Source organism: Castor canadensis, chromosome 14, assembly GCF_047511655.1.
Source record: "Castor canadensis chromosome 14, mCasCan1.hap1v2, whole genome shotgun sequence".
NCBI lineage: Eukaryota > Metazoa > Chordata > Mammalia > Rodentia > Castoridae > Castor > Castor canadensis.
In genome coordinates, this window is record NC_133399.1 from 4,630,191 (window position 1) to 4,642,704 (window position 12,514).

The 12,514-nt window shown below is 38.2% G+C and overlaps 1 protein-coding gene across 1 annotated transcript in view; it reads right to left on the bottom strand.

The window, feature by feature from the left end:
* Window positions 1–12,514, bottom strand: part of LOC109701914 (uncharacterized) — a 51,533-nt gene that overhangs the window by 1,853 nt on the left and 37,166 nt on the right. The window contains exon 2 of the mRNA XM_074053701.1: window positions 23–149. Coding sequence (XP_073909802.1) covers window positions 23–149 — 127 coding nt within the window. The remainder of the gene's footprint in view (window positions 1–22; window positions 150–12,514) is intronic.

Genomic DNA, 12,514 nt, shown 5'->3' on the forward strand with positions numbered 1-12,514 from the left:
GTTTGAATAAGGTCATATTTACCTATGAAGGACAGGTTGCTGTAGATTTCTAGCATCACTTCCCTGTAGAGCTTCTTTTGGGAAGGATCCAAAAAGCCCCACTCTTCCAGGGTGAAGTTCACAGCAACATCCTCAAAGGTCAGGGGCTCCTAATATGTCCCACACACATTTGTAAGAATTGTGAGTGTCAAAGCAGTCAAAACAGAAAATCTCTGTATGATAAATTCACATCATGATGTGGTCTCCACATATTCAATGCATTTCATTTTTAACACGCTCTCATTCTCCACCTATACTCACAGGCACTTCATGATAATTCTGAAATCTCACTGGACCTATTTGTTAAATTCAAAGCAAAACACTGTCACAAAAATTACATGTAATATACTGATTTTTGTGAGTTTTCTGCTGTGACTGGGGTTTGAACTCAGGGCTTTCCCTTGCAAAGCAGGCACTCTACTGCTAAGCCACATGTCTAGTCCAATGTGTAATACACTGGAATTGTAGCAATCTACTAAGAAATTCCTTCAACTTAGTCCCCATTAGAGTAATATCAGCTGAAAAGAGACAGCATGAATAAGGTTATAAATACAGGAGTAACACTTTCATGTCAGTTATTGCAAAACTGTTAATGGGATAAACCTCAACAAACTGAATATAAACTGCAACAAGGGGAGAGTGTCCTGAAGTAATTTATTACAACAATATCCTATTCGATACATACTGTTAATGATTATTTACACATTTCTGCAATGTTCACTGTAGAGAGTCTGTAGTAAGATAACCCACAATGCACACCTGGTGAATAACAGAAAGTTGGTATGACTTAATATCTTATACTTAATATCTCTTATTAAACACTATTTTTCTGGAATTGAGTGGTTCCTTGATGACTGTATCAAGAGAGGACATTTGGAAGCTTCTACCTGGTTTCTTGTAGACCAACCCAAATATAAAGCTAAGTAAGACTCATGAAGGATCATTCAAGGACTGATTCCAAGATGGAAGCTAGAGGGAGGAAGCAGAAAGTGAGCCTCCTATAGTGAAATCTTGGAGAGATGCTGGAGACAAACTTTGCAGGCATAATCACTGAGAAGAGGCATAACTTTGACCCCTCCACACCTCCAGCCAGCACAGAGAATCTCCACTTCACATTAAACGGAGAAACCAGGAGGGTCCCCGGGCAGCCATACGCTGGCACCCAGATGGCCTGGGAAGATGCAGACCAGGTGAGCTTCACGGTATGTGGTACTCCCACAGACAAGCCTGGGCCAGAGCAGCATAGCCCCCTGGACAAACTGACCTCCACCCGGGGAAAAAAGAGAAGCTGAGTAATAAGCAATAAGAACCATAAAGACACGTGGGAAATAGGGTGGGGTGCACTGAGCGCCAAAGATTGGGGGAAGGGAACCCTTCCCGGGACTGTAAATAAGCAAGCCGGCCTGGCCGGAGAGCCTCTGGTGGGACCAGGGGCGTGCGCCCAGCAAACAGGAGCGGGAAAGCTTGTGAGAGTGGCAGAGGGAGGAAAACTCCACAGGAGAGGAGGGAAGACCCACTTCCCACGTGAACTGTAAACAAACATGGCGGCTGGCAGGAGCAGCAGCACCGCCCAGTAAGCAGGAGCAGGAAAGCTTGTGAAAGTAGCAGTGCGGGGAAAACTGCACAGAAGAGGGGGGAAGACCCACCTCCCACATGAACTGTAAATAAACACGCAGGCCTGACAACGCGGGTGCAGTGTCACTTTTCCCAGTGTGCTTGGAAAGGGGAAAGCTTGTAGCAGAGGCTCACACACAGGAAAAATCTGAGTAAACAAAGCCTGCAGAGCCAGGTGAGTGCTAAGCTCACCCCTGAGATCTGCATAAATAACGCCTCCAGCAACAGTAGGCTGACAGCAGCGGGCAGGCAAGCCACAGCTGCAAATACCATTCTGAGAACTGTCTCCACACTCTTTTATTTTCTTTGTCTCCCTACTTTTGATGAGAGAACAACCAAATTACACCCCCAAGCAGAAAAACTTATTGAAACTGTATTTCATTTGAACCTGGGACCCTTGGTGGGGTTTTTTTTGTGAGTGTGTGTGTAGTTTTGTTCTAATTTATGTGTCCCCTTTGATGAGACAACTACAGAACAACATCTGAGGCACCATCTCCAGGATTGGAGACTGAGACAGACACCCAAATTATTAAGACTGAAAATTCATTGCATTTGAACTTGGAGGTTTTTTGGGTTTTGAAAAATTGTGTATTTTTTCATTTTATTTTAATACATTTTTATATATAGATTTTTCTCTCATTTACTTATTTTTTATTTTTATTCTTATCTTTATTTTTTTTATTTTTGATTTTCAATCCTATCTCTGTGGCTTTAATGTCTGTTCAGCTCACTGTGGATTAATACACGAAAGCTCCCTGTTTATATCTTTGAAACTTTCTTGTCTGATACCTTGTTCTGTTTTCTCCTTCCAGTCTGTGTATTTGTTTTTCCCATTTCCTTAACTTGTTACTTTCCATCTCAGCTCACCCTTCCATTCTAAAGATTACCATTGTTGTTATTACAAGCTAGAAAATACTTAATTGCACACAGTACAGGGACAGTAACAACACCAAAGACAATGATGGGAAGACAGAAAAAACAGGGAAACCAGTTTCCCCACAGCAAAAAATTAGTACAGGAACCAGAGGGGAATAAAGAAAACAGGTACTCAGATCCAGACTCCAAAAAAATGAAGATAAACTATGCCAAAGGACCCAATGAAGCACACAAGAATAATTCAAAAGAAGACATACTACAGGTACTCAATGAGAATTTTATAAAGATGATACTGGATAGGGTCAACCAAAATGTACAGGAGACACTCAAGAAATTCCAAGACAACAAAAATAGAGAATTTGAAAAAGTAAAAGAAGAAATAAAGGAAACCATAGAAGCACTGTATAAACACCAAAGTGAAAGAGAGAACACGATGAATAAAGAGATAAATGAACTCAGGATAAAAATAGACAACATTAAAGAGGAAATCAGCCAGGATATGAAAACCTCAGAAAAAAGAACGAAACAGAACTGCAAAACAAAACGGAAGGCCAATCCAACAGAATAGAACAAATAGAAGACAGAATCTCAGAACTTGAAGATGAAATGGTAATCAAAGGAAAAACCGAAGAAATATTAATTAAACAACTCAAGAACTTGAGAATCATGGTCATTGAAGAAAGAGAAGAAGTGCAAGCGAAGGGAATGCATAATATATATAACAAAATAATAACAGAAAATTTACCAAATCTAGAGAAAGATATTCCCATAAAGATGCAAGAGTCCTCCAGGAAACCAAAGAGATCAGATCAAAATAGAACTTCCCCATGACATATCATCATTAAAACAACAACTTCAGAAACTAAGGAAAGAATATTGAAGGCTGTAAGAGAGAAAAAATAAGTAACACACAAATGTAAACCCATCAAAATCACAGCAGATTTCTCAACAGAAACATTAAAAGCAAGAAGAGCATGGGGTGAGATCTTCCGGGCACTGAATGAAAATAACTTCAACCCCAGGATACTCTACCCAAAAAAACTATCATTCAAAATAGATGGAGGAATAAGTCTTCCATGATAAGCAGAAACTAAAACAATATGTGACCACAAAGCCGCCACTACAAAAAATTCTGCAAGGGATTCTGCACACAGAAACTGAAACCCAACTTAACCATGAAAAGACAGGCAGCAGCAAACCACAGGAAAAGAAAAAGCAAGACAGTAGAGAGTAACCGCAACTTAGGTACACACAATAAAATCTTCAAACAACTAACACAACTAAATGACAGGAATCACCACATACTTATCAGTACTAATGCTTAATGTTAATGAACTTAATTCACCCATGAAAAGGAACCACTTGAAAAATGGATTAAAAAGGAAGATCCAACAATTTGTTGCTTACAGGAGACCCATCTCACTGACAGAAATAAGCATAGGATAAGGATGAATGGCAGGAATAATATTTACCTAGCCAATGGATCCTGAAAACAGGCAGGAGTAGCAATACTTATCTCTGACAAAGTAGACTTTAAACCTACATTGATCAAACGAGATAAAAAAGGACATTCCATACAAATAAAAGGGGAAATAGACCAAAAGGAAATAATAATTATCAACCTGTATGCACCCAATGTCAACGCACCAGTTTCATCAAACATACCCTGAAATACCTAAAAGCATATACAAATGCCAACACAGTGGTTGTGGGAGACTTTAACATCACATTATCCTCAATAGATAGGTCATACAAATAAAAATCAATAAACAAATCCAAGATGTAAAATATGCAATAGATCAAATGGACCTACTTGATGTCTACAGAACATTTCATCCAACTTCTACACAAAATACATTCTTCTCAGCAGCCCATGGAACCTTCTCCAAAATAGATCATATCCTAGGGCACAAAGGAAGTCTCAGCAAATATAAGAAAATAGAAATTATACCGTGCATACTATCTGACCACAATGCAGTAAAAGTAGAACTCAACAACAAAAGACAAAAAACATGCAAACAGCTGGAAACTAAATAACTCATTGCTTAATGAAGAATGGATCATCAATGAAATAAAAGAGGAAATTAAAAAGTTCCTGGAAGTCAATGAAAATGAAAACACAACCTACCAGAACCTATGGGACACAGCTAAGACAGTCCTGAGAGGAAATTTTATAGCCATGAGTGCATATATTAAAAAGACTGAAAGATCCCAAATCAATGACCTAATGATACATCTCAAACTCCTAGAAAAACAAGAACAAGCAAATCCCAAAACAAATAGGAGAGAAATAATAAAAATAAGAGCTGAAATAAACAAAATAGAAACCAAAAAAACGATACAAAGAATTACTGAAACAAAAAGTTTGTTCCTTGAAAAAATAAACAAGGTTGATAGACCCCTGGCAAACCTGACTAAAATGAGGAGAGAAAAAACCCAAATTAGTAGAATCAGGAATGCAAAATGGGAGATAACAACAAACACCTTCAAAGTCCAGTAAATCATCAGTGAGTACTACAAGAACCTACATTCAAAAAAATTTGAAAATCTTAAAGAAATGAACAGATTTCTAGATACATATGATTATTCAAAACTGAACCTAAGGAAATTAATCACCTGAATAGATCTATAACACAAAATGAAATTGAAGCAGCAATCAAGAGTCTCCCCAAAAAGAAAAGTCCAGGACCTGATGAATTCTCTGCTGAATTCTATCAGACCTTTAAAGAAGAACTGATACCAACCCTCCTTAAACTGTTCCACGAAATAGAAAGCGAAGGAAAACTGCCAAACACATTTTATGAAGCCCGTATTACACTTATCCCAAAACCAGGCAAAGACACCTCCAAAAAGGAGAACTATAGGCCAATCTCCTTAATGAATATTGACACAAAAATCCTCAATAAAATAATGGCAAACTGAATTCAACAACACATCAAAAAGATTATTCACCACGACCAAGTAGGCTTCATCTCAGGGATGCAGGGGTGGTTCAACATATGAAAATCAATAAACGTAATAAACCACATTAATAGAAGCAAAGACAAAAACCACTTGATCATCCCAATAGATGCAGAAAAAGCCTTTGATAAGATCCAACAATATTTCATGATAAAAGCTTTAAGAAAACTAGGAATAGAAGGAAAGTACCTCAACATTATAAAAGCAATATATGACAAACCTACAGCCAGCATTATACTTAATGGAGAAAAACTGAAACCCTTCCCTCTAAAATCAGGAACCAGACAAGGATGCCCACTATCTCCACTCCTATTCAACATAGTACTGGAATTCCTAGCCAGAGCAATTAGGCAAAAAGAAGGAATAAAAGGAATACAAATAGGTAAAGAAACTGCCAAAATATCTCTATTTGCAGACAAATGATCCTATACCTTAAAGACCCAAAAAACTCTACTTAGAAGCTTCTGGACATCATCAAGAGCTATAGCAAGGTAGCAGGATATAAAATCAACATAGAAAAATCATTAGCATTTCTATACACTAAAAATGAGCAAACTGAAAAAGAATGTATGAAAACAATTCCATTTACAATAGCCTCAAAAAAAAATCAAATACCTAGGTGTAAACCTAACAAAAGCTGTGAAAGACCTCTACAAGGAAAACTACACACTTCTGAAGAAAGAGATTGAGGAAGACTATAGAAAGTGGAGAGATCTCCCATGCTCATGGATTGGTAGAATCAACATAGTAAAAATGTCGATACTCCCCAAAGTAATCTACATGTTTAATGCAATTCCCATCAATATTCCAATGACATTCATTAAACAGATCGAAAAATCTACCGTGAAATTTATATGGAAACACAGGAAGCCACGAATACCCAAGGCAATACTCAGTCAAAAGAACAATGCAGGAGGTATCACGATACCTGGCTTCAAACTACATTACAAAGCAATAACAATAAAAACAGCATGGTACTGGCACAAAAACAGACATGAAGACCAGTGGAACAGAATGGAGGATCCAGATATGAAGCCACAGAAGTATAACCAACTTGTCTTTGACAAAGGAGCTAAAAATATACAATGGAGAAATGGCAGCTTCAACAAAAACTGCTGGGAAACCTGGTTAACAGTCTGAAAAACCTGAAATTAGATCCATGTATATCACCCTATACCAATATTAACTCAAAATGGATCAAGAATCTTAATAGGATCTAAAGTTGATACAGGAAAGAATAGGAAATACTCTGGAGTTAGTAGGTATAGGTAAGAACTTTCTCAACGAAACCCCAGCAGTACAGCAACTAAGATATAGCATAGATAAATGGGACCTTATAAAACTAAAAAGCTTCTGTTCATCAAAAGAAATGGTCTCTAAACTGAAGAGAACACCCACAGAGTGGGAGAAAATATTTGCCAGCTATACATCAGACAAAGGACTGATAACCAGAATATATAGGGAACTTAAAAAACTAAATTCTCCCAAAACTAATGAACCAATAAAGAAATGGGCAAGTGAACTAAACAGAACTTTCTCAAAAGAAGAAATTCAAATGGCCAGAAAACACATGAAAAAATGCTCACCATCTCTAGCAATAAAGGAAATGCAAATTAAAACCACACTAAGATTCCACCTCACCCCTGTTAGAATAGCCATCATTAGCAACGCCACCACCAACAGGTGTTGGTGAGGATTCAGGGAAAAAGGAACCCTCTTACACTGTTGGTGGGAATGTAAACTAGTACAACCACTCTGGAAAAAATTTGGAGGCTACTTAAAAAGCTAGACATTGATTTACCATTTGATCCAGTAATACCATTCTTGGGGATATACCCAAAAGACTGTGACACAGGTTACTCCAGAGGCACCTGCACACCCATGTTTATTGCGGCACTGTTCACAATAGCCAAGTTATGGAAACAGCCAAGATGCCCCACCACTGACGAATGGATTAAGAAAATGTGGTATCTATACACAATGGAATTTTATGCAGCCATGAAGAAGAATGAAATGTTATCATTCGCTGGTAAATGGATGGAATTGGAGAACATCATTCTGAGTGAGGTTAGCCTGGCCCAAAAGACCAAAAATCGTATGTTCTCCCTCATATGTGGACATTAGATCAAGGGCAAACACAACAAGGGGATTGGACTTTCAGCACATGATAAAAGCGAGAGCACACAAGGGAGGGGTGAGGATAGGTAAGACACCTAAAAAATTAGCTAGCATTTGTTGCCCTTAATGCAGAAAAACTAAAGCAGATACCTTAAAAGCAACTGAGGCCAATAGAAAAAGGGGACCAGGAACTAGAGAAAAGGTGAGATCAAAAAGAATTAACCTAGAAGGTAACACCCACACACAGGAAATTAATGTGAGTCAACTCCCTGCATAGCTATCCTTATCTCAACCAGCAAAAACCCTTGTTCCTTCCTATTATGGCTTATACTCTCTCTACAACAAAATTAGAAATAAGGGCAAAACAGTTTCTGCTGGGTATTGAGGGGGTGGGGGGGAGAGGGAGGGGCAGAGTGGGTTGTAAGGGAGGGGGTGGGGGCAGGGGGGAGAAATGACCCAAGCCTTGTATGCACGTATGAATAATAAAAAAGAAAAAGAAAAAAAAATAAAGATATCATATTTAAAATGAAAAAAAAGGATCATTCAAATAAAATTAGTTTTTGCTTTAGCATGTAAAAGCACAATGTAGAAAGGAGAAATGTGGCATATGTCCCTAGAAATAGATGGATTTCAACAAGTCATCACATCATACTATATGCATAAAATTTTGTAATTTTGAAAATACACCTTAATACTCAGGAACAAAACTATTTTTCAAAGTGTAATATGTGTAATAAATTCCATACACCAAGTAAAATAATTGGAATAAAAAAGTGATCCCTTGAATCACTCATGGAGGCCTAATCTTGTAATTCCTCCAGAAAGGTTCACAGGTTAAAACTTGGAGTAATCTACATAGCAAGAACCACTGTCAAAATAATGAAGAATGGGAGAGAGAGAGCAAGGGAAAGAACAAAAATTAACCTACTGCCTAACACTGAAAAATGATGTTAAAACTACATTTTCGAAGACAATGTACTACATGAAAGAGATTAATAAATAGGCCTGAGAGGAAAGGGAATTAGTGTTCCCTTGGCTTTAAAGTAAGAGAAATTGATCCATGACAAAGACACATCATAAAATGGTGGCTAAAGTACAAAATCTGGAAAACACAAAGAAAGTGCAAACCTGGTTTCTCTTTGTAACTCACATTGTATTCTCGGGTGTAATGGGAAATAATCCAATTGCATTGGGAGATAGGAAAGTTAAAATCTGAATACTTTTGAAGTCATGGTGTCACAGGCTTTTGTCATCCCATCAAATGTAAACTAAGGAAGGACTAGCATATGTTCAATGTGATCATGGGATACATCTCCAGTTCAAGAGCTATATATGAAGTCTCTGAAAGTAACATGAAAAGTAGAGAATTTTGAAAGTCACTACACAAGAACATACAAAATGAATGTGGAATGTTAATATATTAGAGAGACAAAAAGAAAACAATGATAAATAGCTACAATATAAGCCAAAGAAAAGGATTAGTGTATAGCATATCCTAATGAGCGAGAATGTGATGGAGATGCACATGCATGTCTGTTCAACATAAAACACCATGTATGAATCAAAATCTATGTCCCTGATTTAGGAATTAGCTGAATAAATTAAATATTCAAAATCCAAATACACAAGAAAAGAATAATGCTTGACTAGAGTGGAATTTCTCTAATTCCAATTATGAAACAAAGTCATGAAAGTGTTTCTAATACCCACTGGATGTATCATGATTGTCAATGAGAACTATTTTTCACATCCTGGAGAAGACATCTTGAAAATACAAAACCATGACCACTGAAACAAATGTGAAAATAGTTCAATATCACACATGATTGCTTGTGAAATATACTCAAACACAGCACCCAGGAGGCTTTTGTATGGAACATATCTAATACTTTTTCAAATTGCAATGTGTCAAAAATAGTAGAAAACTGTCTCGCCAATAAGATTAAAAGTAGGGAAAGGATTGCGGTAGTAGCCATCTACTGTAGTAATGTGTGTACAGACCCTATTTATTCATATCTACCACAGCATCTAGCTACCTCCTGTGTATGGATGTGGAGATCTTTCCATGTATTTCAGAATTATCCTCAGATTATTTCACTGTATAGTTTCCTGTCTTTGGTAGTTGATGTACATCACCTTTAATGTCAAAAATTTATGTGTTCCATCATTTAATCAATTTCCAAAGGTCTCAAAAGGTGTGGTCACCTGAATACCAGAAAGGGACACAATAATCCAACTGCAAAAATTTTACTAAATACCCACTAATACTCTCAAATGCATAAATTTATTATGGTAGCAGCAGGAACCCAAAGTTGTCTTTCTGATAGATTCTATGAATGAAAATGCAAACAACTGAAAACTTACACAAGCAAAGTAATCTTGATAACATCTTCATGTTCCCATCATACTGAGATGCACAACAAGGGAAGCACACACTTTTGATTCTTCCATGTTCTACCTCACATTTATCATCTTACTTGATCAGCTGAAAAGGAACTATACAAAGTTTCCTAATGAAATTCTCTCCTCTTTCCAGAATGAAGTCTCTGGCCATTCTCAGCCTGTGCCACTATAGGAACCCCTCCTTGATTGTCACCTGAAATACAGTCTCAAGGATAAGGATCGCTGGTCCAGGAGCTAATTTGTGCCCCTTCTTTACCCATCACCACCCATATTCTTTTTACTACTCTTTGGTCCTCCCTTGAAATAACAGCCCTTCTTTGCCCAATCCCTTCTTTGTGATCAGCTGAAAGTCTCAGCTCAAGAGAAAGGCTCTCTGGTCCAGGAGTTGATGGTGCCCCCTTCATTGTCCATCCTCTCCCATAGTCATCCACTACAGTGTTCTCCTCCCTAGAAAGCAAAGACTAGATCTACCTCACCCTTGAGACCCTGCAGACCTCAGAGTAGGTGCTGTCCTGCTGTTGCAACTTCAGTAAGGTCAGGTCCTGCTTCCATCTGAAATTAAATTTTTAACACACTATCTAAACAACTCCAGTTATGTCAGAGAGGGCAAAAAACTCACCTCAAATCTTCAACACCTTTCCAACATCTCCCCTTCACCATGAGCCCCACAGGCACGTGCACTGCCTTTCCAGTGAACTGGACAATGCAAAGACAGCTTCAGTTTAGGAATTTATGACAGCCCTAAGAGGAACTGGGCTTCAGATTTGGATCTGGATTGAGAATGGCTTCTAACCACTTAGCTTATTGCTCCAAGCAGAATGGATGAAGCAGGGTCTACAAGGATGATAGCTCCTCCTGTAAAAGAAGCAACAACCGCTAACCCACTGAAGCCTGGGGAGACCAGGAGATCAGGTTCTGAGTAGTCCTAATAGGGGTCTGGTCCTGGGCCATGTCACTGCACATAGAGCACAGGGTGCCAGAGTTCACCTGTCTGACCAGACCCACACAAGGGTGAAGAACAAGTGCAAAGCTGCACTAGCAGCAACTCAGGAGACAAACTGCAGTGCTGCACCAGAGACCCAGGTCTGCACCAACATTTTCAGGGCATTTCTAACCTCCTCTTCCTCCCTAGTGTCTGGGATGCCAGTTAAAAACTCAGCATTTCTGGCTTCTCTGGTGACTTAAGTTCCGCTCACTACCATGACACCAAGTGCAAGTCACAGTAGAAGACAGACTGTCATTTCAAAGGATAATTATTTACATGATTCTTAAGTCAATATGAAGTCTCCGGCTAAATTTCTTTTCCACTGTATGTATACATCAAGGATGCATCAGAAACTGCTTCATTCAAAAATGTGATTGTCACTTTTGTACATATTGAATTATGAATGCTGGTTTGATATCCAGCAGAGACTTGAGGAATGAGGTTAATGACATTACACTGAGTCATTTCTCTCCTTTCTAGTTGGGCTCCAGCTACTGAACACAACTTAGCAGAAGTTGACAGTAAGGAATTACAGAGCACTCACTGGAAACCAGGACAGACATGAACATCCTTGGGAGTTCTCTTGTGTCAGAGGTTGAAATTCACAGTGCTTTGGGTCTATTTTCTGCACAGTGTTTGCTTTTTCCATGCATAGAGCTGGTGGAATCACAATGTAACATTTCTATTATGAAAATCTCTGAAGAAGAGGCTTAAAACAAAGACAGATTTAGGCAGTGTCCTGGAAAAAGGTCTCATGATTTTGGTAGTTTGTTTAGGTAAGAACCTTAAACTTACTCGGGGTAAGAGTTCCCTGCTGGCAAATACAAAGGGGATGAAGGAGAGATCATTTCAGTCATTGAAGGAGAAGCACCAGAGTATGTCAAACTCTCAAAGCTAAATCCTTACCTGCTCTTAATTCAACACAGAGACTTATGGTCTGTGTGGTGTATCCATGTAGGGTGTGCAAAGCTATGGAATATGTATAACCTTAAAATGGGCATTTTATTGTGGCCTTGGATAAAGCAGTCTGCTTTGCTGAGGTAGATAAAGGTTTAGCTTTAGTCCATCTTGATTCTTGTGTACAATATTGCTGGTATGTAACTCCTATTTCTGCATGTAATAATTGCATCCCCTGTGTTGGCACATTTTAACTTATTTGGCTGAAAATGGGTAGATTGTGTAAAGAGGACTCAGAAAGTCTAGGCCAACTTCCTATTCCACCTCCCTGAAGTATAACATCTGCCCTATTTCATTTGCTGGTATAGGCGTTGCATACAAAAGATAAAGAAGTTCATCACTATGAGATCCGCCTTAACTAAAATAGTAACAGTTCTTAGAATTAAACAAAGTGACCTTAAAAAGGCATGCAAATGGCATTAATCCCACTAGATAAAGGTATATTTAGAATACTCAAATGCTGTAAGGCAAAGTGTAAAAATTTTTTTAATTTCATAGCTGGCAGAGTGCATCAAGTTATATTTTATGTAACGCTTTTGGTGACTGCAAGGAAAACATTTC